This window comes from Chelonia mydas, chromosome 22 (genome assembly GCF_015237465.2).
Source record: "Chelonia mydas isolate rCheMyd1 chromosome 22, rCheMyd1.pri.v2, whole genome shotgun sequence".
NCBI classification, from domain to species: domain Eukaryota; kingdom Metazoa; phylum Chordata; order Testudines; family Cheloniidae; genus Chelonia; species Chelonia mydas.
The window spans coordinates 13323847-13344084 of NC_051262.2; the positions used below are offsets into that span (position 1 = coordinate 13323847).

The 20238-nt window shown below is 54.7% G+C and overlaps 1 protein-coding gene across 6 annotated transcripts; it reads right to left on the reverse strand.

Moving 5' to 3' along the window:
* Positions 1 to 132: 132 nt before the first annotated feature.
* NLRX1 (NLR family member X1) lies at positions 133 to 19919 on the reverse strand. 6 transcript variants are annotated; one of them, XM_037882365.2, is made up of 11 exons: positions 19717 to 19919; positions 18221 to 18558; positions 17396 to 17501; positions 16470 to 16603; positions 11914 to 11989; positions 10360 to 10457; positions 9105 to 9721; positions 6818 to 8229; positions 4151 to 4237; positions 2317 to 2568; positions 133 to 1606 (listed from the first exon to the last, which is right to left on the reverse strand). In XM_037882365.2, exons 4-11 carry the CDS (start codon positions 16582 to 16584, stop codon positions 1288 to 1290), a joined length of 2976 nt encoding a protein of 991 aa, XP_037738293.1. In that variant the 5' UTR covers positions 16585 to 16603; positions 17396 to 17501; positions 18221 to 18558; positions 19717 to 19919; the 3' UTR covers positions 133 to 1287. The 6 variants fall into 6 exon arrangements, with proteins under 6 accessions (XP_037738293.1, XP_027685019.2, XP_027685018.2 ...); XM_027829218.3 differs by lacking the exon at positions 18221 to 18558; XM_027829217.3 differs by lacking the exons at positions 18221 to 18558; positions 19717 to 19919 and adding an exon at positions 17753 to 17992.
* Positions 19920 to 20238: the final 319 nt, after the last annotated feature.

Genomic DNA, 20238 nt, shown 5'->3' on the forward strand with positions numbered 1-20238 from the left:
CCCCCACGCCTCCCGCACAGAAGTACTGCAGGGATGGGAGCAGGTAGCGCTCCCCAGACAGATGGCAGGAGAGATGTGGCATCAGTTTGGGAAGGCTCTGGCCACAGAAGAACAGACCAGTTTGGTAACAACTCACGTTTGTTGAAACTAAACCACTTTTGTTTCCATGATACATAGAACTGCACAAAGCGTCCAATACTGGGAACAACCTCCAGAGCTGCTCTGCCCTTCAGCCCGCTCTCCCGCATTAGGCCTCGTGCTGCCTCAGTCCACACAACCCTCCCCCCAGGATGGATTTCCAGGGCCCGATTCCCCTGCGCCGTCATTGAAACCAGCGCACAGTGGGTGTCAAATGCTCCCTGATCAGAATGGGAGCATTCAGCAGCCACTGGGCCCTAGAAGAAAGGACTCCACAAGGTCCAGGAGACTCGGGCCCTTGGTTGATCAACTGGCTCTCAGCGCTCTGGTGCCCTTAAGAGTCTTGCCATGCAAACCTGTCCTGTGTTTGGCATGACCAATGGCCGCACCATTCTCAGCCCTCGTGGAGTTCAGGCTGCAGTCCCCCCTCCCTTGGAATAAAAGTGGATCCCTTGGAGCAGAGCCAGGGTCTCACCAGCCTTGGCAATGGCCGCTTGCTGTCTGGGAAAGGCAGAGGGGTTCCCAGATGGAGGCACAGGGCAGCTCCCAAGGGGCAATGCTCCATGGTCCTTCCACGGAGGCTCCAGGCTCTTGGTGTTGTGGTTTCACGGCAGTTCTACTTGGGCATCGCTCAGAGACAGCACGTGAGAGTGCAGGGTTTATGGCCTCAGTGCACTCCAGGAAGGGAGGCCAGGAGCTGCTTGGGAAATAGCCCAGTGAACCCTAGCACTGGGCGCGTCCCTGAGGTATGTGTGGCTGTGCAGATGGGATCCAAGTGAGGGAGCGACGGTGCCATCTAAAGCCAGGGCCTGTGCTGTGCAAGCTTCCCCCTCCCCCCCTCCGACCAGCTGCTCTGACCACACCCCGCCTCCTCCTTTTCTACTGCCCAGCGTTACCAACACACCTCACTCCAGGCCTAAAATAGTGCCTCCTGCTGTCCTGGCGCTGGGGCTTCTCCCGACAGGACCCCCACGCCCTGTGGTGCCGCAAGTAACTACCTGCTCCCCGCCACCCAAGCGAACCCTGCTCTTGGGGTGCTGGTGAAATGGTTAACAGAGTGACTCCCTCGGACCTTGTTAAGTCCTTATGTCCATTGCATCCTCCCATCCTGCTGGGGCAGGCCCATGGGAGAGGTGCGTGCGGGGGGTGTTAGAAGGTTCCCTGCTGGATTTTAACCAGCATCTTCTTGACCTCGTTCTCCACCCGCAGGAACTTGGCCTTCTTCCAGGGGTTGCCGGTCTGCCGGCGGCTGCACTCCAGGTCCTGCAGCAGCAGGCTGAGGTGCTGCTGGACCCGCTCGCGGTCCCAGTTGGGCAGGTTCTTCTTCGCCACGCTCAGGATGAAGGCCCAGTAGTCGGAGACGTCGGTGCCCACTGTGAGGAACACCAGCACCTGGACGCCGTCGCGGTCCTTGCGCAGCGCATGCAGGGCCCACTTGCCCTCCTCACTGATGTCGTTGAAATACAGGCTGGGGAAGGGAGAAGCAGGGTTACGGGGCCATGAGGCATCCCTTGGTGACCAATGAGAGAGGAGCATGGGGGGGCAGTGGCCAATGAAATGAAAGGACAGGAGCAGCCCCAAAGGGCAGTAGCCAATGAGTGCAGGCTCAGAGAGGAGCCGCAGCCAATGGGCAACGAGTGGACGAATGGTGGCCACTGAGGGACAAGGCCTCAAGCAGCCGCATGAGGTAGTGGCCAATGAGAGACAAGCATGGGACAAGGCAGTGACCAATAAGGGACAAGCACTTGTGCAGCCATATGGGGCAGAAGCCACTAAAGCAAAGCACAGGCACAGTGACCAATCAGAGAGAAGCATGAGCTATGGCTCAGGGGAGTAGTGGCCTATGAGAGATGAGCGGAGGCACAGTGACCAATGAGAGACAAGGACTCTAGCAGCCATGAGGGGTTGGCCAATGAGTGACAAGCTCAGCCGCCGTGGACAAGCAGCAAGTGCTAGAGCAGCCACCAGCAAGGAGCCGATACGGGGTGGGGGGAGCACCCAGAGGGAGAGGGGCCAGGTCTTATGGGCTGGGAGTGCTGTCAAGGAGGGAAGCTGATACCCATAAAGGGGATGCCGGGCTGGATGCCTGAGCTGTGGCTCCCTGGTCTGGGGTCATGGATGGGGCGGGGAAGACATTGACCTGGCTGTACGGTGAGGGGAAGGGACTTGGAGACTCACTGCACTTCCTTCAGTGTCGCATGCCTCTTAGCCACCTCCACCAGCTCCAGGGCTGCCTTGTCCGTCACCGAATTGTAGCCCACGTTGAGCAACTTTAGGTGCTGGTTCTGGGCCAGGTGCTGAGTGATCACTTCCACACCCTGGTTCCCCAAGGAGGTGTGCAGCAGGGACAGGTGTGTCAGGGAGCGGTTGCCTGCGATGGCCTCAGCCAAGTACTTGGCCCCCTGCTCAGTCACGGGGTTGTCCGAGAGCCTGAAAACAACACAGGAAGGTCACAGAGGGAGAGGGGGCAGCCAGGAAATGGGGCTGCCACCCCAACAGGCTCTGACTAGTGGGGTGTTTACTGCTCATACCTTAGTGCTGCAGGACATGGGGTGACAGAGGGCTCTGGGGAGAAGATAGCTTGTCCCCCTTAGAGCTGGTTAGGGGAAAAAAAAAGAAAGGGGAAAAAAAAAAAAAAGAGGGGTTTTCCCCCCACCACAGATAATTTCAGCATTTTAAAAAAAAAAGTTTTGTATAAATTTTCATTGGAAATTTTTTGACTTTGGGCAGAAATTTGATTACCAAAATATTTCAATTTGGAAATGCTGCTGCGGTATCTCATGGGAGTTATAGTTCAGGTGCCTCATGCTTCCATTCTCCACTATAAGCTGGGCTCCCTGGTTGGACTACATCTCCCATGATGCAGTAGGGTTTCCCCTTTTGGAGTGGGAGGCAGAACTTCATGGGATTCCCTGGCCATGATGCATCATGGGAGATGTAGTCCAGCTGAGGAGCCTGGTGCATAGACGAGAATGGGGACATGAAGCAACTGAGCTACAGCTGCCATGAGGCACCATAGCAGCTCGTTGAAATTGGAATATTTTGGGGTTTGGAGATAGGACTGTTCAATTTAAAAGCAAATCATTAGAATTTTCTATGGAAAGTGAACACTTTTCGCAAAATACTTCATCTAGCTGAAAACCCAATTTTCTGTTGAAAAACGGATTTGACGGAAAATTTTCAGTTAGCCCTAGCTTTCCCTTTATCGCAGCCTTGGCGGGGGCATGTCACAGCTTCCTTTCTGTGCTCCTGCTTAATAGGAAACCTCCCCCCATTCTTCCCTCAAACGCCTTCCTCAGCTCTGGGTACATTTCCCTCATAATCCCTTCACCCACCCCATAGAACTGACACCACCCTCCCCTAGCAACATGGGAAAGATGTTTGAGTCAGGCAGCGTTCTGTAGTCCTGCACAGCTTTGGCCTGGCAGCCAGCTCCCCCCAGCCCTGCCATTGTGCTACAGGGAGTTTCCGCTCTGCCTGAACCCATGCTAGAGAGAACCGCAGGCTGAGCAGGGCTGCAGAGCCGGGAAGGGAAGGGCTGCAGCAAAGAGTGTGAAAGGGACAATGAAAGACGATGGAGCACACCAGATATTGCCTCCATGGCCAGGTGCCCGGAAAACCCTCTTGATCCAGGCCCCTTTGGCAAAGCTAGGTCCAAGCTGGTTCAGGCACTTTAAAGGATCCTGCCCAGTACACAGACCATGGGGACCAGCGGCTTCAGCTGGCCCTGAGCTGAGCGTCGAGCCTGCTTAGTAAGAGCCAAAGTAACAACCAGCAGGCTCTGCCCCCAGTCTTTCGCTTACCCTCTAATACCTCCCCTTTCCAGGATCCCTCAGGCTCAGGCCAGTAACAGTGGGGCCCAGCATGTGGCTTGAACTCCTGACCAGGAGATCCAGAAAGCCATGACCACAGGTCAGCCGAACACACTAAGAAGTGACCTCACCAGTAGGGGTAGGTCTCAGAGAGAGTCCTGCTCTGGGGGACAGGCTCTTGGTTTCCTGAGCACACTCACCGCAGGGTGCTCACCACACACTTGTCGTGCAGCAGCAGGTCCCGGATCTCCCTGCAGGCTTCAGGGCCCAAGCTGTTGAGCTGCAAACTGAGACAGGGCGAGAGCAAGAGGTCAGCAGTGGCACTAGTCAACCCTTCATGTTATGGGGCCAACACCCAGCCCCTCCCCACACATGCCCCTGCTGTAGGAGTACCGCACTCTGGCCCTAGAGGGTGGAGTAGAGGTTATTGCCCTACATGGAGGGCATGTAGGTACACCTATTGCAGTGTGACTCACACCCACCTGCCCACTAACACCCCCTCCACCTCTCCTAGCCTGCCAGGCACCCCAGGACTAGGAAGGGAGAACCACAAGGGGTGAGGTCTCTCCTGAGGCAACCCAATGGGAGAGGCAGCCTGCGTCTTGTGGCTAAAAGCACAGAACTGGACTCTTGGGGTTGTTCCCTGCTCTGCCAGCATGCAGCCTTGGGGGAGTCATTTCCCCATCAGTATTAACAACACTGAACTCCCTCCCCTGCAGTCCTGGGAATGTCAGGCTTATCCAATTAGTGTCTGTGAAGCCATTGAAGGGTGCTATGTAAACGCTCAGTATTACTCCTGGCAGGCGCCACCGAGTTATGGGTCAGCCATAAGGCAGCCATCACCTCTGCTTGGAAGATAATACAGTATTTTTTCCCAAACAGGGAGAAAATGCTCCCCATTTTCATGCACAGACCAGAAGAGGGGCAGTACCAGCCAGAAGACTAAATGGCACAAGCTCTCAGACAGAATCCCAGAGAGATGTACATGGGAGAACAGACCCCAGCAGGAAGGGAAATTCAGATGTTGGAGGAGAGAGAGGGAAGGATCCACCATGGATTCCCTCCCTGATTGTCTTTGTATTGATTCTTCTCTGGCCAAAGGGATGGGACATTTTTTTCAGACCCGCTGTATTTTCTTTCCCCTCTTTCTTTCCTGATTGCAGCTTGCCGCCTTCTGGTAGAAGGTGAGTTTGCAATACCAGGCATATTTAAAAAACGAGACTAGGACAAAACAGGAGCAAAGTGACAAGAAGAGAGTCTTGCAACTGGCCAGGACCTGGACTAAGTAGGTCTTTTCCAGCTCTAGATTCCACCTTTTCTGCAGCCAGACAGGATCCATGGAGGGGGAAAACAATCAGAGGGGTGCAAATTTCTAAACAGGCCATATTTTAAAAAAATGCAATTGACTGCTTTCCCCCATCACTTCAATATCCAGTTCAAAACTGCCTTTCTCCATTATACAACCCACTGTGGTGTCACTGCAGCCATGTCACAGATCTTATCTAACATCCCATCCCCATGCCAACAGTCTCCTCTGTCTCTCCGCATCACCTCAACAGAGCTGGTGCAAGAACCTTCTGCTCTGCAGCTGCCATTGCCTGGAATAGTACCCCTCCTCCACATTGTATCTTTCCATCTTGTTCAAGTCTCCATCACATTCCAAACCCAATCTGGAAGCATCTCATGGCTCCCTTGTCCCTGTGTCTTAGTTTCTTTCTCTGATATAATTCAACTCCACAAAGCTTATGGAGAGTCAGTGTGTACCAAAGACCCTGCACGGAGTAGAGATGGAATATATCATACAGGGAATGGATCACTTGATGATTACCTGTTCTGTTCATTCCCTCTGGGACACCTTTGCATTCGCCACGGTTGGAAGACAGGATACTGGGTTAGATGGACCTTTGGTCTGACCCAGTATGGCCATTCTTATGTTATTGCTCTGGTACCAAGTGAGACAGTGGGACCAAGATATTCTAATGATCTTAACTCTGATCTAAAGTAAAATCTAATGATGGGCAAATGGCTTTCTCCCTCTCTCCCCCCTCCGCTTCTTTAATAAAAAGTTAGCAGAGCTGGCAATATAATCTAAAAATTACTTGAATGGATTTGTGGTGCCTTTAGATAGAATTCCACAAAAGCAAGGGCCCTGAAAAGCAACAGGAATTTGGGAACTGACAGCTGAAATACGGAGATGAAAACCACTAGAAGAGCCTTGATGCCAAGCACGGTTCAAAGAACAGCCGAACAGCAGCCCACAGAGTTCTATAAAGGACCCATCACCTGTAAAGAGTTGCTATCCATTGAGACTACTAGTCCCAGCATGCAATAATCTAGCATGGCTGCTTAGATCAAGGAGCACTGTACACTGATTTATAGTCTCCATGGTCTGTATCTTCGTATTTAAAACAGACAAAGGCAGCAACTCTTTACACCAGGTTTCTCAAACTTCATTGCACCGCGACCCCTTTCTGACAACAAAAATTACTCCATGACCCCGGGAAGGGGGAAAGAAACCCAAGCCCTTCCGCCCCAGGCAAGGGGGCCCAAAGCCACAGCCCGAGCCCTGCCTCCCTGGGGGCGTGTGAAGCTGAAGCTTGAGAGCTTCATCCCTGGGCGGTGGGGCTTGGACTTTTGGCTTCAGCCCCAGGCCCCAACAAGTCTAATGCCAGCCCTGGCAACCCCATTAAAACAGGGTCATGACCAACTTTGGGGTCCTGACCCACAGTTTTGAGAACCGCTGGTTTACACCATTGTATGCAGCTCTCAGGCTCCAGGCAAGCTGCAGATGGGAGTACAATCAAGGCATCCCCAGATATAAATGAATGACCTAGACCCCAGGCAGAATCAGAGAAGGAGGCACTCACTGGAGCTTCTGGCACCGTAGCAGGACAGGGAAAAGAGTTCTCAGGCTGTTGACATCAAGATGGCATGAGCTCAGGTTAAGCTCCTCCACCTCATGGCTGGTGGTGCCCATGACAGATGCCAGGATGGAGCACTTGAGTGGGGTCATCTTGATGGAGGAGAGGTTGATCGCCCTGAGGGAGTGGATGGCCTCAGCCGTGAAGCGCTCGTTCTGGAACTCATGCAGGAAGACGAGGTAGTCCATCAGCTCAGATGGGGGCAGCCACTTGCGGCTGTTCCTGATCATGGTCTTCTTCATAGCGTTGGCAATCTCAAAGGCTGCCAGGTTCTTGATGGAGCAGCCAAGCTGCTCCAGGAGGGCCCGGTTGCGGCGCGACAGGAGCCCGCCCATGAAGATGGGGAAGAGCTCAAAGACTTCATCATCCGGTGCCTCGTCAGGGTGGTGCCGGGGGCCCTCCACCCCCAAGATGCTGGAGTTGATCTGGTCTAGCACATCGTCGTTGAAGTAGTCCTCCTCCTTGAACATCTCCACCGCCATGGTGTGGGCAATGGTGTCACGGTCCTTGCCACTGAGCCGGTTGAAAAAGCGGGGGAACATCTTGAGTAGGCCGAAGAGCAGCGGCAGGATGCGCAGGGGGAGGACCTTGGAGATGATGCTCAGCACCAGAGTCACGTCCTCGCTTACCTTGCTGATGACCTCAGACACCTCCTTCCCCACCCGCTGTGCCAGGGTCTTCTTCTCGCCCAGCACCACATAGAGGGCTGCCAGGTACTCCTGCATGGCAGGGATGGTGAAGACAAAGGTGTGCTCCTTGCCCGGCTGGACGCAGGGTGTGAGGAAGAAGCGGAAGACGTCAGTGCGGAAGACGTTGAGGAGGTTAATCTCACCCTCCGTCTTCATCTCCACCTCGAAGCACTTCTGCAGGTCTTCATCCGAGAAGCAGGTCCGGCGGGAAATCACCCCCTCATGGGCCAGCTTGCCCACCGTCTTGGCTACGTATTTCATCATGGAGATGTTGGTGGGGTCGGTGCTGTCCAGGATCTCCCCGCTGAAGTTGAGCCGCAGGAAGCTGGTGTAGATGCCCGTCAGGGTCTGGCTGGGAGGCACCGACTTGGTGAAGTAGAGGAAGTGCAGAGTGGTGCAGACCAGCCAGCAGTAAGAGGGCAGGAAGCAAGCAGCCGCGATCTGGTTGTGGCGCTCCAGATTCCTCGAAAGCATCTCCACCAGGTTGTCCCGCTCGTCCAAGTTGCTGCTGCTCCCGCTGCCGTCGCAGCCGGGCTGGCTCAGGCGCATCTGGAAGTACTGCTTCTGGAGGTTGGTGTCAGAGAAGCCACAGATCTCGGCGTAGCGGCCCACGTACTTGCTGGGGATCCGGCGCACGGCGGATGGGCGCGTGGTGACGATGATGCTGGCCTGCAACCAGAGCAGAGATGCACAAAGCTGGGATTTAATACAGTCCCTCTCTTTCTCTGTCAAACCATTACTGGCCTGATCCAGAGCCCACTGACCTCAATGGGAAACCTCTCACCAGTGTCTGAGTGCCTTGGGTCAGGCCCTATATAACAAAATGACTTGGGGAGGAAGGGCAAGGACTGGATGGGATTAAGGTGATGATTACCTCAAGGCTGCTGGTTCACATCCAGCCCAGGACAGCAGTGATTTAACATCATCACTATCTGAGGCTGGGTGTGAGGGGAGCTTAGGGGATCTCAGTCCGGCTGATGGACTCCCACACATTGCCTTTTCCTACAAATCCCTCATGCCGCAGCCCGAACTGATGGCACAACAGGTCAGAACCGCTGGCACTAAGATGGGGCATGTCGTGCCACCTTAGCAACCCCCTCCGTTCATTCGCCTCACCCCTCCGCAGACACCCATTCCCCCATGCCTTCTGGATTTGCCGCCTTCCATTTAGGCTGTCCGTTCTTCGGGTCAGGAACCACCTTGGGGTTGCATTTGCTATGTTACATCGATAACTGCAGGTTGTCAAGAAACAACCCTTCCAGCTGGCACGGATCGGCCTCTTTGTTCCCAGTCTGTGCAGGGAGGCCAAAGACTGAATGAGCTTTGAAGACTGGACTCCCCTCCCCCTCCTAAGGGCCATGAGGGGCGGGGGTGTCCTTCCAGCTCAGGGGGTGTGGGGAAGCTCCTTGCTGTGCCTTTTACCAGCCAGTCAGGGCCAGTGGAGGCCTCACCAAGGAGTGGGTTCTGGGCAATGCTCCAGGGATCCCCGTTTCTACCTGCAGCCCCCGACAGGCTCACAGCACCGGGTGGGGAGGAACACCAACCTCTGGCAGCAGGTACTTCCTCAGCAGGTTGACCACGATGGTGGAGGGAGGCACGGCCTCATTAGGGTCGCAGCAGAGCTCGGTGCCAGACAGCCGGAAGTCCAAGTTGAGCCGCTCCAGGCCATGGAGGATAACGAGCACCTTGAGGTTGGTGGAGCCCAGCAGCGGCACCACCTCCTTGAGGTGCAGGTACTTTTTGGTGATGAGGCGCCGTGTCGAGACGGGCACGTTGCTCTGGGACAGGTCCTCGCAGGAGAAGGGGATGACCAACTCGAAGTGGGGCAGGCGCCCATGGCACCAGTCCACCACCATCTTTTTGATGAGGGTGCTCTTCCCTGTGCCCACTGTGCCGTACAGCACCACATTCTTCACCTGCTGCCCGCAGGCGTCCGCGTCGAACAGGTTCTGGAGGCCGATGGTCCGGCTACAAGGGGACTGGAACTGGTTCAGGATGGTCAGGTCAGGCGAGGGCTTCAAGATCTCCTCCAGGGAGCTCTCCCTGATGACTGGGTCCACGTGGATGGTGTCCAGTGAGAAGGATGGGCCGAACTGCCTCTCCTCATTGGGCTGCTGGCTGAACCAGTCAGACAGGCTCTTCCGGTGCTTCTGAATGGCGTCTGAGGGGTAGGGGGGAGTACAGAGATGCTCACAAATACGGGGGGCGGCGGGGGGGGAAGGTTGTCTCAAGTTTCCAAATTGCTGGAGCCCCTCCAGTACCCCCAGCGCTAGAGTCCCTCAGCGCAGTCCCGGCACCGGCTGCTCCAAGCCCTAACAAAGCCCAGGAACCCCCGGATCCAGCTAGCTCCCCCCTTCATTCCTGTATCGGAGCAGCGCTCGTGCACCAGCGGGGTGCCGTAGCACTGTGCTCTCCCACCCAGCGCTCCCCACCCCCACAGCCCAGCCTGACCTGCCAAGACGGTGCCTTTAATATTGCTTTGTACAGAGGTAACATTTCCCCATCTAAAGACCCCCCGGCATACTACGAAGGGTTGGAGGGGCAGGGTGACCCTCCCTGTTTCACACAGGGTGAGGAGCCCGCTGGCTCCAGGGCCCCGCAGCGAGTCAGCGACAGAACAGGGAATAGAACCCAGGACTCCTGACACTCTGTCTCCTTTTCTAACCACCGCACCTCACCCGGGTCAGTGACTGCATCCCAGCCTGCTCACCTGACTCCCAGTCCCGAGCACACCCTACCACTTCAGCACTGCCCCTCTGTGATGGGCTCCTACAGCATGGCAGAAGCACGGGGCCTTACCGGAAGAGACCACGTTCCTCAGGGCCATCTGGCCAGGCCGGGAGGAGCTCGGCTGAGACGCACTCTCCTGGAATCCTCCTTGGTAGCGAGCAAAGCTCCTGCAAGGAAGCGGGCAGGGAATTGTTGAGAGAGCAAAGCCCAGAGTGGGACAGCAGAGTCTGTCCCAACGGCCCAGAGCTGGGGCAGGCTGCAGCTTGAGTGAACCCGGACATCCCAGCCAAAGACATGGTTAGCTCACCAGCCAACGCCTCAGCCCCGGCCACAGGGAAACTGCCTCCCTGCCATTGACAAAACACTTCCGAAACGAAGGAGGGGAGCAGCTTGCGTGCAAACAGAGCGGTGCGAGAAGAACTGGGGTCCTACTGCACTGGTACTTTCCCATGTCAGCTCCAGGGGCATTGTGGGAAATGGGGAACCTGAGGACAACAAACCAGGACCTGCTTCTTCCAACTCAGCCCAAAGAGAACCTCCCCTTGTTTGAACTCTGAGCTGCAAAATGTGCCCACTTTATCCTGAGACCAGGTCTGGCTCCAGCAGGAGCCAGGCAAGCTCCCCGCAACCCATCAGGCCTGCCATCGAGGGACCCATTCAGGAGTTCAGTCTGCACTCAGGCTTTGATCTCTCCTCTGAGCCAGAGGACAAGGGGGCCTGTTAGTGCCAGGGACTGTTTGTTATGTGAATACTTGTCCACTGGGAACTGGGCAGAGGCCAAACTCATTTCATAAGGACCACCAAATAGCAACAAGCCACCTTATATAAGAATGGCCCAGTGTCCTGTCACCAACAGTGGCTGGGGCCAGATGCTTTAGATGAGATGAACAGAAAAGCGCAATTATTGAGTGAGCCATCCCCTGTCGTCCACTCCCAACTTCTGGCCGTCAGAGGTGTAGGGGCACCCAGAGCATGGGGTTGCATCCCTGACAATCTTGGCTAATAGCCTTTGTGGACCTACCCTCCATGAACTTATCTAGTTCTTTTTTGAACCCAGTTATACTACTGACCTGCACAGCATCCCCTGGCAATGAATTCCACAGACTAACTGTGCATTGTGTGAAGTAGTCCTTCCTATTGTGGTTTTAAACCTGCTGCCTATTAAGTGCATTGGGTGACCCCTGCTTGTGTCATGTGAAGGAGTAAATAACACTTTCTTATGCACTTTCTCCACACCAGTCGTGATTTCATAGACCTCGATCATCTCCCCCCTCAGTTGTCTCTTTTCTAAGCTGAACAGCTCCCCACACATAACCTTCTGTCATCAGCTGGGGTGGGTTTGAATGGGTTGCCTAGGGGTGACAGGCCCTTTAGCCTGTTCCCAGCCTCCCAGACCTAGTCCCTCTGAACGATCAGGAAGAGCCCAGCTGAGAGGGCCTCAGCAGCCTCCCCCAACCAAAGCCATGCATCCTGGGGCAGGATTTCAATTAACTTTAACACCCACGCCGACAAATTAGACCAATTGCTTTATGTGAGGGGAGCTGCCTTAGCCACCCACCCCTTGCACTCGGGTCCCCTTTACTTCATGCCCCTGCCAGCTTCCGCAGGCGCTCCAGGCCCTACCTGGGGGGGGACATTTTGGAGCACAGCCTGCCAGCTGGGTGAAGCATCCTCCCGAGGATGAAGCTGCTCCTGGCACCTGAAAGGATGGAATGCAGGAGGTCAGAGAGAGCAGGATTGAGAGAGATACAGGATGGTGCCTGTCGCCTGCCGCCCGCCCCCCAGGGTACCGGCTCCCCCTCAGCACCCTTCTTCCTCTGCACTCCAAGAAAGCCAAGGAAGGAGCCTTGCTCCAGCAGCACCGGAGGCCCAGACAGCCAGGATGTTCTGTGCACCTTCCCCAGGGTTCTGGCTCCATGTGGCCTGGACCGGACCATGCTCCATGTAGTGTGCATCTGGGCACGGCCAGGGAACAGGATGCTAAGGCAGCGATGCCAGATTCGAGCCCCAGGGAGACACCTGCCTGCAGAGTCATGGGCTCATGTTCAGAGCACAGGCTTGGGAGACAGGAGCTCCTCTGTTCAAATCCTGTCTCTGCCACTGTCTTACTCTCTGGCCTTGGTATTTCCCCTGTCTGTGCCTCCCTGTGAGGGACAATACTCTCCCCCCCCCCCCCAAAAGGGGGTTGTGGGGATCAATTAGCTAATATCACAGAAATCATAGAAATATCAGGCTGGAAAGGACCTCGAGAGGTCAGCTAGTCCAACCACCTGTGCTAAGGCAGGACAAAGTAAACCTAGACCATCCCTAAAAGGTGTTTGTCTACCCTGCTGTCACAGAGTGTGGGGGAGTCCGGGGCCTGCACCCCTCTTCCTGGGATTCACTGTGACTCTCAGCCAGCCAGTAAAACAGAAGGTTTATTGGACAGAAGGAACACAGTCTAAAACAGAGCTTGTGGGTACAACCAGGACCCCTCAGTCAAGTCCTTCTGGGGGAGCAGGGAGCTTAGACCCCAGCCCTGGGGTTCCCTGCGTTCCACCACCCAGCCCCAAACTGAAAAACTAACCCCCCCCAGCAGGCTCTCTCCTGCAGCCTCCGTCCACATTCCCGGGCAGAGATGTTACCTCCCCCTCCTGGCTCAGGTTACAGGCTCTCAGGTTTCCCATCCCCAGTGAAACTCCCCTGCCACATTCCCAGGTCAACACTCTCTCTCTCTGGTTTCAGAGTAACAGCCGTGTTAGTCTGTATTCGTAAAAAGAAAAGGAGTACTTGTGGCACCTTAGAGACTAACCAGTTTATTTGAGCATGAGCTTTCGTGAGCTACAGCTCACTTCATCGGATGCATAGCATATCGTGGAAACTGCAGAAGACATTATATACACACAGAGACCATGAAACAAAACTTCCTCCCACCCCACTCCCCCGCTGGCAACAGCTTATCTAAAGTGATCCTCAAGTAGAGCCATTTCCAGCACAAATCCAGGTTTTCTCACCCTTCCACCCCCCCCCCCCACACACACACATACAAACTCACTCTCCTGCTGGCAACAGCCCATCCCCCTTTGAAACCCCTCTTTATAATGCGCATGATAATCAAGGTGGGTCACCTCCAGCACTAATCCAGGTTTTCTCACCCCCCCCCCCTTTTTTTTTTTCCAAAAACCACACACACAAACTCATTCTCCTGCTGGCAACAGCTCATCTTACAATGTGCACAGCAATAATCCAAGTTTAACCAGAACGTCTTGGGGGGGGGGTTTGCAGGAAAAAAACAAGGGGAGACAGGCTACCTTGCATAATGACTTAGCCACTCCCTATTAATTTGGGCTTGAATAGAGACTGGGAGTGGCTAAGTCATTATGCAAGGTAGCCTGTCTCCCCTTGTTTTTTTCCTGCAAACCCCCCCCCCAAGACGTTCTGGTTAAACTTGGATTATTGCTGTGCACATTGTAAGATGAGCTGTTGCCAGCAGGAGAATGAGTTTGTGTGTGTGGTTTTTGGAAAAAAGGGGTGTGTGTGTGTGGGGGGGTGAGAAAACCTGGATTAGTGCTGGAGGTGACCCACCTTGATTATCATGCGCATTATAAAGAGGGGTTTCAAAGGGGGATGGGCTGTTGCCAGCAGGAGAGTGAGTTTGTATGTGTGTGGGGGGGGGGGGGAGGGTGGAAGGGTGAGAAAACCTGGATTTGTGCTGGAAATGGCTCTACTTGAGGATCACTTTAGATAAGCTGTTGCCAGCGGGGGAGTGAGGTGGGAGGAAGTTTTGTTTCATGGTCTCTGTGTGTATATAATGTCTTCTGCAGTTTCCACGATATGCTATGCATCCGATGAAGTGAGCTGTAGCTCACGAAAGCTCATGCTCAAATAAACTGGTTAGTCTCTAAGGTGCCACAAGTACTCCTTTTCTCTCTCTCTGCTGCGTCACACCTGCACTTAAAACCCTCCCCTGCACTTAAAACCCTCCGATGACGGGGACTCCCCAACCTCCCGAGGTAACCTGTGCCAGCACTCAACTATCCTTAGAGAGACAGAAAGTTTTTCCTAATATCCAACCTAACTCTCTGTCACGGAGTCCCTGGGCGATGCTCTGGAACTGCTCCCCATGAAGCCAGGCAGGACTCTGGGGAAGTCTCCTTTCTGTGAGCAGCCTGTCTGCAGGACACACAGCTCACACAGCTCCCACCTTCCTGGGTCTGACCTCGGAGCAGTCAGCCTCCTCTGCCCCTCCGTGCGCTTCCCACAGCGAGTCCGCCCAGGCGGGGTCCTGGGGAAGCCAGAGGGTCCTGCCCCCCAACTTCGCAGTCAGATGTGACTCTCAGCCAGCCAGTAAAACAGAGGTTTATTAGACGACAGGAACATGGTCTAAAACAGAGCTTGTAGGTGCAGAGAACCGAACCCCTCAGCTGGGTCCATTTTGGGCGGCAGTGAGCCAGACAACCATGTCTGCCTTTCACTCCATGTCTCCAGCCAGCCTCAAACTGAAAACTCCCTCCAGCCCCTCCTCCTCCTCCTCTGGGCTTTGTCCCTTTCCGGGCCAGGAGGGCACCTGATCCCTTTGTTCTCCAACCCTTTAGCTCTCACCTCACAGGGGGGAAGGGCCCAGGCCATCAGTTGCCAGGAAACAGGGTGTCGGCCATTCTCTGTGTCCAGACCCCTGCACACACCTGCCCTCTAGGGCTCTGCAATGATCATACACCCTTACCCCACCACCTAGATACTTAAGAACTGCATAGGGGAAACTGAGGCACCCCCACACTATTCAGAGGAAACATTAAGAACAGTCCCACTTCGTCACACTCTCCCTTGCTGCAAACTTAGCTGAGTCCTTGTTGTCCTGCCCTCGATGGACAAGGAGAACAACTGATCGCCCTCCTATTTACAACAACCTTTTACGTATTGGCAGACTTATCAGGTGCCCCTCAGCCTTCTCTTGACGAAACATACCCAAGTCTTTCAACCTTTTCTCAGAGATCAGGTTTTCCAAACTTTGAGCATTTTTGTTGCTCTCCTCTGGACTCTCTCCGATTTCTCCACATCTTTCCTAAAGCGTGGCCCCCAGAACTGGCCATGGGTACTCCAGCTCGGGCCTCACCAGAGCCAACCAGAGTGGGACAATGACCTCCCGTGTCTTACTTAGGACAATCTTGTTAATACAGGATGCGATGCTTTGCAGACCCTGGGCCTGCTTTGGTGCAGATGCTGCTGATTCCAGTGGTAGCTGCAGGTGCTCAGCACCTGTAAAAAGCAGGCTCTTTATAAATGCTAAGTTATGAGCAAGCATCAAGGGCACCCCATCACATGAGCCAGGGAATTCTTCCCAGCAGTGGCACAGCCTGACCTGCAAATAACCTCCCAGGGAATTCCCCCACTGAGATCTCTGCCTTCTGGTGCCAGGGCATGTGGGAATATCTCCCCCCAGTTATCCACTCAGGACTGGATTTTCCACTTATTGCCCCAATGTTTTTCCCCTTCTCTAGCACTGTCCATCCACTCAAAGCACTTCACTAAGGAGGTCACTACCATTAACTCCATTTTACAGATGGGGAAACTGAGGCACAAAGTAGTCAAGTGACTTGTGAGTCAGTGGCACAGCTGGGAATAGAACCCAGGAGGTCTGTCTCCCAGACCCCTGCCCTGCACTGCCTCTATGTAAACTGGAAGGAAACACTTTGCACGAACACCACCTCCCCGCCAGTAATGGTGCAATTAGAAGTGACATAACTAGGCCAGCAAGTCTCCTCTGACAAAGCAGCACAGACTGGCTGCAGTGCGAGCTGGGCCCAGGCAGAACTGGTGCCATCCCAAGCCCCCAGAACCCAGCACCCAACCTTAGACCCACCGTACTTTTGTCTTAACGCAGTTTCATCAGTGGGGAATTCACACACAGGACATTGCTGTGATATGGCCGTGGTCACCAGGTGAGTCGGGGCAGTGCCAGTAGAAGAACTGGGCTCCCAGCCCCTTGCTGTAGTCTCTAGACCCTCCCACCCTCTCAGAGCCAGGAACAGAACCCAGGCATCCTGACTCACCTGCCCCACTCATAAGATCATGCTGCCCCAGAAGGTAGAATCCAGTGATTCCACCTGCAGCCATAACAGGGAGCTGCAAATTTCACTCCAAAGGGATTGGGCTCTGGGGAAAGCCAGGTAAGAGGCTTCTCACCTCAGCCAGTTCCTTACCTGGTGCAGAGCTGGGGGACAGCAGCATGCGCATAATCTCTCGGCCTCCGAGCTTGGGGCCCTGGATCCTGCTCCAGTGGGTCCCAGCCTGGGGCAGACATCTCGGGCACTGCATGGCAGGGGACTTGCTTCAGCTGAAATGCAGAGAGCAACCACTTGGGGAGGTGGACCACCCCACTGCGGTGCCCCACCTGGACAGGCTGGGGTCCTCAGTCCCATCACTGAGCTGTGTGCTGTGAGGGCCAGGTTAGCAAAGCCCAGCCTACCCCAGGACACACCTGAGGGCTAAGGAACCAGCATCATCTTGCATGAGTGGAAGCCCAAAGCTTGCTTCATGCACCCTTCCTCCTTGGGCTCTCACACCAAGAGGCAAGCGTAAACAGTGCTCTCCCCACCAAGCAGAGAGATTAGCGATCTTGGAGCAGAGAGGGGGCCCTCAAGACAGCTCTCCCCTGCGCAAACCCATAGTATCAGGCCATCCGCTCAGTCTTCTACCCTGTCTGCAGCACTGCGGAGATCCCCTTCCTGACCTCTGTAGTGATTAGCTGGTGTCCTGCAGCTTCACTGCACTTTGGGGGCCTCAGTCTCTTCTCACACTGGTTTAAATGGATCATCACAGGGAACTGATGTGAGCAAGAGAAGAGTCAAGCCCATTGTACTGGTGGGAGTTTTTCACCACCTGAGTCACAAGCAAAGGAGGGTCTCTGGGTCAGGCAAAACAATAGTGCTAAGCACGTAAGGTTCTTAACCAATCACCTGAGCGAGGGGCTGCAGCTGTTCTCATTCAGTTAATTTAGGGGAAGAAAGAGACAGAGCACGAGGTGAAGGAGCAGTGTCACTCCCCCCCCTTCAAAATCGTGAGTCAGGCCCTCCCCACCTGAAGATCGCACTACTTATTCAATAATGACATTTGAGTCTTTCTTTACCTTCCTGGGGATCCAGACTTCTGTCCCCTGACGAGAGGCTTCACATTTACTTTGGCTGGTGCTGTTTAGAGAGTCTCCCACAACCAGGTGACTCCAGGGGTAGGGGCTTTAAGAAAGAGATCAAAGGTGAGAGTCCCGCTGACATGGGGAGTGTTGGCAGCTAGGGTGACCAGACAGCAAATGTGAAAAATCGGGACAGGGGGTGGAGGGTAATAGGAGCCTATATAAGAAAAAGACCCCAAAATTGGGACTGTCCCTATAAAATCAGGACATCTGGTCACCCTATTGGTAGCTCTGTAGTGTTAGAGGAGAGAAAGATCCATCATCTCCCCCTTACGCCCTCCCCCCTCCAAATACCTGAGTGGTTACAGGCTTTTCCCCTTGGCCTGTCAGTGGCAGTTAGGGGAAGGACAGGCCGGTGACCTTCTCTACCAGACAGATCCCAGGGGCCCACTGAGGAGACCGTCTCCTGCTGCATTCGTGTCTCTCTCCAGTGCTGCAGTGGCAGCCGGCACAGAGCCCTCTATCCTGAGCCTGGCAGCCTGTGCTGGCTGCTCTGCTGGAGAAATGAGACACAGGCTTAGGGCAAACCCGTAGCCTCCTCCCCTTAAAGCAGCAGGGGAGAGAGACTCCAGCTGTCAAGCTGAAATCTGGCCTGCTGCTTTCAGGCTTGCAGAGAGCAGCGCTCGGGAGCGCCCTACCAGGGGCTGCCTTGGAGAGTCTGGGCCAAAAACCGTCGGGAGTGGGGTTGCCGCTGCCATCCACATTTGTCAGGGCTGAATGGATCCCCACCGAGCAGGTGTGGGGCCCCCTTGCTCTGCACACCTGTTGAATGCAGAGGGAGTTTAGCGTCTCTAAGGCAAGGGTAAACTGGAGCAAGAGTCAAATTTAAAGCGGAACAAGCTTGTTTCCAGCCCAGACAGCTGCTGCCAATTGCTGAATCCATGATCTTTGTGAGCGGCCAGAACAGAAGAACATATGTGTCCAGGGAACACCTGGTTCATCCTCTCTCGACTGACTAATACCAGTCTCTGGTCCAGGCCATGTCTGACTGTCTCCAGGGCAGCAGGTTGTGGGCATTGCCTCCTCTGAGGCTTGTCAGTGCTGGGAGCAGGGTGCCAGCCCCTGTCCTTCTCCATCTGCGCTGTAAGGCTCAGGGACTCCTGCCCAGTGTGAGAAAAGGAGTTGGTCGTTGCATCTGGGTTTAGCTGTGGTGCTGTGGTTGCGGCTGGGTCTGGGGGCATTCGATCACTGGTAGATGTAGGGAGGGCACTGAAGGGTTAACAGGTGACGTGCGAGCAGGGTGTCTTTCTCTCCCCAACCTGTCATTACCTGGGTGGGAATCCCCACACAGCAAGCTGCTCAGCCTCGCCTCGACTCGCCTCTGCCTTGTGTTTCAGGCACCCTGAGAGTTTCCAAACCACACAACAGGAAACCTCTGGTCCCAGGGAAGCTACCTGGGCTCTGGGTTCTCCTGTGCCGCCCCCTTGAGCGGGGCCGGAGCTATGATGACTCACCGAGCCCTTTCGGATGCTTTTCATCTACCCATCTCAGAGCCCTTTCTGAAGGAGGGTTTGTCTCATTGATTATACCCATTTTACTGCTGGGGAAACTGAGGTACAGAGCAGGCCCATAACAGAGCTGAAATAGAACCCAAGAAGGTCTGGCTTTGGAGTCCCTTGTGATAACCATTAGACACTTGTTAGCAAAGCTGGGACTAGAACCCAGGAGTCCTGACTTCGAGTCCAGGGCTCCATGACCACCCTACTTCACGGGCACATTTTGCTGTCCCCTATGCTCCTGTAACTCAGCGGATCCACTGAATTTGAAAGGCAGGGTGCTGTGAAGCCCACTGCCTGGGGTCCCAGCTGTTCTACTTCTATCAATAGCTGAGCAGGGATGCTGCTCTGGGAGGGGCATGTTTGGGGTGAAACCCAAACTGGGTCACAGTGTCCCAGAGCCACCAGCTTAGGGACTTTCTTTTGCAGCCTCTGATCAGGGGAGCCCCACAAGGTCAGCACAGAGGTCCGTGCTGCCATGAACCCCACAGACCCCATTGCCATTGCCTAGGAGAGATAAGCCAGTTTCCTGCTCATTCTGTCTTGCACGGTCCCCGCCACCAGAGCAGAAATACAGCAGTCATTTCTGTTAAAAACCAGCCCCTTGCTCAGAACCCAGCCCACCAGAGAAAGCCAGAGATGAAGGAAATCAGGGCTCTGGCTTCTGAGCCGCTCTGTGCTCGGACTAGGGGGAGCAGGGACCCAGCCGGCTCAGAGAATGGGGACTGAGGAAAAATGAGACTCTGGAAGATCGAAAGTTACCTAGAGTGTTTTCTCAGCCAGCTGCTGTGTGTTAGTCCCACAGCCTTCGGTCCATTTGGAATCGCTCTTCCCCACCCATCACTGCATGCAGTTGTGTCTCTGCCATCACTGGCAGCTGTTAAATGTTGCCCCGTGCCAGAGAGCGTCCCTCCCTTTCCTTTCTGTGGTTTTAGTTCGTTCTCTGACAGCTTCTCTCTGGCTGCTTCCTTGCAGCTGTAACTTCCTGCAGCTCTGGCCCCTCCCACCGCCTCTACAGCTGGGGAAGCTGCCAAAAATAAGCCAGGGTGGTGAAACCACAGAGAAGGAGAGGGAGAGGAGAGCAAGAGACAGCTCCTCCATTAGCACTGCGAAGAAAGTTATTCCGGTGCAAAAAGGCCCAGAGCCTCAAAGTCAATGGAAATCTATGGCTGTTAGGAACCTAAACACCTTGGAGGATCTGGGCCAAAGAGGCCGATTCTGATTGCATGCCAGTTTCACACCATTGGCTTCAGGAGCATCACTCCAGATTTACACCTGTAGAAA